Source organism: Eschscholzia californica, unplaced genomic scaffold, assembly GCF_041429995.1.
Source record: "Eschscholzia californica isolate CP2 unplaced genomic scaffold, dmEscCali1.0.p SCAF_2, whole genome shotgun sequence".
NCBI classification, from domain to species: domain Eukaryota; kingdom Viridiplantae; phylum Streptophyta; class Magnoliopsida; order Ranunculales; family Papaveraceae; genus Eschscholzia; species Eschscholzia californica.
Window position 1 is genome coordinate 8,966,350 of NW_028238309.1, and position 6,000 is coordinate 8,972,349.

At 35.1% G+C, this 6,000-nt stretch overlaps 1 protein-coding gene across 1 annotated transcript; it reads left to right on the top strand.

Annotated features, from left to right (window-relative positions):
* Window positions 1-2,782: 2,782 nt before the first annotated feature.
* Window positions 2,783-4,253, top strand: LOC147555973 (uncharacterized). Its single transcript, XM_086663685.1, has 2 exons — window positions 2,783-3,055; window positions 3,483-4,253. Exons 1-2 carry the CDS (start codon window positions 3,041-3,043, stop codon window positions 3,990-3,992), a joined length of 525 nt encoding a protein of 174 aa, XP_086519811.1. The 5' UTR covers window positions 2,783-3,040; the 3' UTR covers window positions 3,993-4,253.
* Window positions 4,254-6,000: the final 1,747 nt, after the last annotated feature.

Here is a 6,000-nt window from a genome sequence, read left to right on the forward strand (position 1 = left end):
TGCCCTCAGCAAGATACCTCGATCCTTGGAAAATATTGTAATTGTCCTAAATTTTTAACAAAAAATCGATTTGCAAGATTTTCTTTGTGACGTATGATGGAAATTGCATTGCTACCAAGACAAAAAAAATATAAAACCTTTATGATAGGTAAAGAGAGAATAATCTGCTAAAGATTGTTTAAATCATTCATCGAGGAGTGCAGTAGAAAATTTTGCGAACCACTGTCTTGATATTTGTTTTCAACCATATAAAAATTTGTGAAGACGACATACACGTTTGTCGCTAGATTTAGTGAATCCAAGGGGGAACTTCACGTATGCTTCTTCATGGAGGTCCCCTTAGAAGGAGCATGTTTCTAACATCTATTTGATGGAGAGTCCATTCTTTAATAACGAAAGCAAAAGAAGGATTCTTACTGTTACCAATTCGGCGACAAGAGCGGAAGTATCATGGTAATCTATACCTTCGACATGAGTGTAGCATTTTGTCATAAGACGAAATTTATATCTCTTAATGGAGTCCATCGGGCTTTTATTTGATCTTATATACTCACTTACATCCAATTGCAGATTTGTTTGAAGGTAAAGATGTTCACGATCGTGTATTATTTTACCATTAAAGAGTTGAGATTTCTTTTGCCATGGCTTCTCCCCATTCATGAGATTGCACTGCATGTTAATTTGAAGTATGTGGGTTCCTCAGTACTTAGTACATTAGTAAAAAAAGTTTCATAAGTAGGTAAAACAGATAACAGATGTGAGTGCCAAATAAGATTTTTAGAGTTTTTGTTTGATAACTCTCTCCAATGCAACACTCTATTTGGATCTCTAAGATGACGTGTCGAGGGTGGAATAGAGATATCTCAAGAGGACACTCTATTTTTAGAGTGCCCTCTTGAGATATCCCTAATTATCTAACTCGTCAATATTTGAATTTCGACCAATAAAAATTGAGTCTTCTATATTTTCTAAATAACTAATTATTTCTTTTAAAAAATAACCACGACATATAAGTAAATGAGACAAGTTTAGAGTTTTGCATTGGAGATGCAAAAGAGTTGAAGACTTCTATTTCCGCCACATATGAGTGAGAATCTCAATTGAAACTTTGACACGTAGGACAAACAGAGATTTTTTTGAGTTTTACATTGGACATGCTCTAACAGATGTGAAAAGAGTGGGACCTAATCAAGCACCGGCCTAGCTTTTTTCTTGTTTGGGAGTCAACTTTCTATTGGGGGGACAGATGTATTATCTAATCAGTGTTGCACTTGAACAACACGAATTATACCCGGTCTGAAAGTTACATGGAGTCAAGATAGGAATGGGCTAAGAACAAAGGATGGAATGCCCTCAGAGGCACCCTTGACCCTTCCCAAACAGTACAGGATTATTACAAATTTTCATCCTGGCCTAGGATCACAGATTCACAGTAATATGTCATTGAGCTCCATTGATGGACCTCAAGAAGTGTGTTGGTTAGTGAGGTGCATGATTGATGGGAGTAAGATAGAGATGTGAAAAGAGTACTGGGACCCAATCAAGCACCGGCCTAGCTAGCATCTGCTGTCCCTCCCTCCTGAGTCCTGATACATGTTCATCACCTTTTTGGTGATAAAGTTGTACAGCGAAGAATACATGTACAACTCTTTTTTACCTCTAAATAACATTATGTTTCTCTTTGGTCATTTTCATTCTCTCTCTTGCCCATTATTATTAGTATGCTTTCTATACACTATAGTTACATTACAAAAACACAAAAACAAGATAAAAATTGAGTGCATACCCTCTCATAGTTACATGTGGGTTGTGTTACAAAATAACCCCCATTACGAGGGGTTGTGAGCGGGTTGTATACAGTAATACGGCCTAATATATTGTCAACCAATGTGTTGTAAATTTGTACTCTCGTGTGAAACTATATTAACCGTGAGGGGCACTTTTGGTCCTTAACTGAAACTATATTAACCGTGCGTTTAAGAAAACATATAGTAAAATTTGTTATTAGTTGAAATTTTACTTGTTTCGTCTATTTATGGCTTAAGTTCCACATTTATAATAAGCAACCAATTCTACCCACTAAACTTTTGTTGTGCAATTACACATCTATATGGGGTCAAGCGAGTATCGGTTATCTGAAATTATGTATCAATTTCGTATGAAATCGTGTACTAATTTCAAATCACAGGTACTCACATGTCGCCAAAAGGTGTGAAAATAAACATATTGGAACATGCAGGTGCAGATGTATGCTCGACACGGGAAGTCAGACCATGTGATCTATCTCGACGGCGTTAGTCAAAAGGGATCTACCGCGCCCGTAGGACGCGGTGGGAACCTAGTATATATATAACTAGACAAAGAATAATAAAAGAAAGATTAGTTGCTCAGTTAGTTTTTACTCTCTTATTAGATTAGAGATACGAAATCATACCTTATGTTTAAAAATCAATACAAAGGGAAGAACAGATACAAAGTTTCACTAGGGAATAATGAGATCACACCATTTCCAACTTGATATTGTTAGAAAATTTCCATAAAAGTAGATTTTCATGATGAAAAAATAACCCTAAAAATGAAACAGGGGGAGTTGGATAACATGTGAAAAGGTCACCTACATTCCCTACTGCACAAAGCACAGAAAGGATCATCATAACAAACATGAAAGTTGCTTCCATCAATTGGCCATTTCTCAATCCCAAAGTACTCAAAAAGTTTATCATAATAATTTACACACTAACCCAACATTATTTATTTATTTAACAATTAAGGCACATTAATTAAGGTCCTTGATGTCAATCTTGTATGGGTATCAAAAATGAAATTGTATAGAATCAATAAGTATTCCCACTTCTCTCTTTTTCTTTCTCATATTTTTTTTTACCAATTCAAGGGTGGTAGGGTACTAGGGTTTCTATAAATACCTCTTCACTTGTGATCATTTCTTCATCTCACTCACAAACATCTTCTTTCTCTCTCATTAATTCTCTCACTTACATTTTCTTTTTCATCATCTCTCATCAAGTTCATCACATTTTCAATGGCCACTGTTGAGGTAATTACCTTTTAGTCCATGATTTGTTTTACAAGGCTAATTTAATTCTCATATATCATCATTTCAGCTAATGTTATATCTATTTAAATCTAAGAAACAAATAAAAGGTACATGCACATATACCTTCGTGGTCAGAGTATTATGATTATATGTATACATTTATACGGCAAAACACATAATGTTTGCTGACTAAGACAAACCCCATCAAGAAAAACTGGGCAGATTCTGGACAGAAACTCTATATGGCTTGTTGTGATTCGCTATTTATTGGGATCAGAATCACCGAAAGCACGAATCACGACAATCCTCATAGGATTTACGCATACAGTCTGCCTAACTTTTCTTGTTTATTAGCATTTTTCGTTCAAAAATCATTTTCATGATAATTAATTAGTAGTACTTATAAGAAACTACTATTGGGTGGCAGGTAGTATCAGCAACATCAGCATTGCCAGAGATGGAGAAACTTTCTGTTCAAGAAGAAGAAACAAAGACTACCCAAGAACAAAAACCAGAAGAAGTTGTTCCAGATCTTCCTGTACCATCAGAAAATGTTACTACCACTGATGAACAAGAAGAACCCAAGGAAGAAATAAATAAAGAAAATATTGTACCATTAGAAGAAGCTCAACCAGCAATCACTGAAGACGTAGTTTTTGATGAAGCTCCCAAAGAAGATCAAGAAGAAGAACAAGTTGAAGAATCAAAAGATGTTGTTGATGAGAGTAATGAAAAACCAGCAGATGTAGTAGTAGTACAAGAAGAAGAGAAAGTTGAAAATGAGGTTGAAGTACCGAAACCAGAGGAAGAAGAAGTGAAACCAATTCATGTTACTGAACAAGATGATGAGATTCCATCATCAGTTGGATCAGAAGAAGAAGGAAATGAAAAAGTTGATCAAACTGAAACTACCCAAGTTGAGAAAACTGAAGAATAGATGAATATTGAAGGTTGAAGCTAGCTTTGGGTACTTTGTGGTTTTATTATTATTAACTAGGGTTTCTGAATAAGTGTAGTAGTACTATTAAGTATTTATTAAGTTTGAATTACCACTATGTAGTTTGTTGGTGTCTTAATTAATGAAGCTAATTAGAGTTGTAATAGTAAACATTAGTGTGTTATTGTTGGATTGGATGCATCTTAATTAAGTTTGATAATGAATTTTTACTAGCATAATGAATAAATTAATTTTAATGTATGTGGTAAACTTTTATATTTTGGAATTTGAACAGTAGAGGTCCTATTGTGTACACATACTTACCTATTTGGCAAGAATCGTCGTCATTGGATTTGCAGCTCATTTTAGATCTCGATGAAATATCATTGAAGGATCACAAACCGACGTTTTTCTTCATTGTCTGTAAGAGATTTATATACCTCTATAAATCTAAAAAAAAATATTTGAACCTTGATTTCATTTTTGAAGTCTGAGGGATATACAATATTTTTTAGCCCTAGAAACGAAAACTGCCTAAAGCAGAGACGTATGGGCCATATATATGGGGTACCCTTTGGGCAACCCCCAATGTAATGAAAATTATTTTGTTGGCAAGGTATGAGGAAATGGAAGCCTTTAAGGTGGGTGGCCTTTAGAGCTTTTTCCATTTTTCGCATTAAAAGTTGGCCACCGGTTTAGATTCATGTAACTTGAAGGCACTTCTGTTATTTTTCCTTCGGTAACCTTGGCGGGCAAATTTTGAGGTTAATAGAGAAGTCATACCACGATGAGCATGTACATGATTTTACTTGGACGAGATTTAGGAAATTAAAAGAAATATCACCAAGGGTCCAATATTCCATGTGGAGACTCTTCACTCTTTAGTATCATTTGGTAAACTGTTGTAGTAGTTGGACACTCACTCTGTATGCTGAACATTCTAAGTTCGTTCTCTAGAAAATAGAAGTCCATGAATTATTGAAGTATCACCAAGAGTCCAATATTTCATGTTGAGACTGTCCACTCTTCAATATTGATTGACACCCATGCACTCTGCATCCCAGGCGTCCCAAATTCGATTCTCACAAAACCAGAAATTTATAAATTATTGAACTAGAATATAAATAAAGTAGAGGTAGGAATAAATGGGCTTTCAAACCCAGTAGAATGGCTAAGGTCATTACTTTGCTCACTTTCGGCCACCAATATTTACGGCCTCATTTACTTTCAAACTTGGAGGTGCCTATAAAACAGACCGTTCAAACGGGAGCCCGTGATGAAACTTTATATTTCAAGTCCCCAACGACAAGCACCTTTCCATCCTGTATTCTGTGTATTATCTATCATCTGGGTTGAATGGGGCTACAAAAGGCTGGTTCCAATCGGCTCATAATTATGACTTATTGTAAAATTTAGCCGGTCTATCAATCTAACTTGGCCCCAAAATTCATATCTTTCACTCAATCCCCCATTTCACTCTTTGAAATTTAAGAGACCATCATCAAAGATTTCAACGGAAAACCTCAAGAAAGATCATGTCCCGAAAGGATTCAATAAAGGTTGATATTGGTAGTTTGGGTGAGAACAAATAGACGTTTGGTGAGAATATTTGAAAGAGTTTTGTTACGGTCTTTAGAGTCTTGTTATAGCTTTCGGATATCCAAAAGTCTATGCCCCAGCGGTGTATGTGCTCATTCAATCGAATTATCATTCAGTGTTTGATCAATCAAAATCACCTAAAATGTTTGACTTTAATTCTTACGTTATCAAATAAATGTTTCATTTAAATAATTTATCTATCTATTTATTTAGTATTTCTAAAATGACAACATTAAACCAATATTCTAAAAAAAAAACTAGTCCCTTTCACTTTATTCGAATTTGTCACGGTTGTTTAATGGATTCCAACTCGCAACCAATATTTCATCAAAAAAAAAACTCGCAACCAATAACAAAATCAAAACAACGTGGGGGCACGAATCTACGGTGGGACCTCCGCTAGATTAAA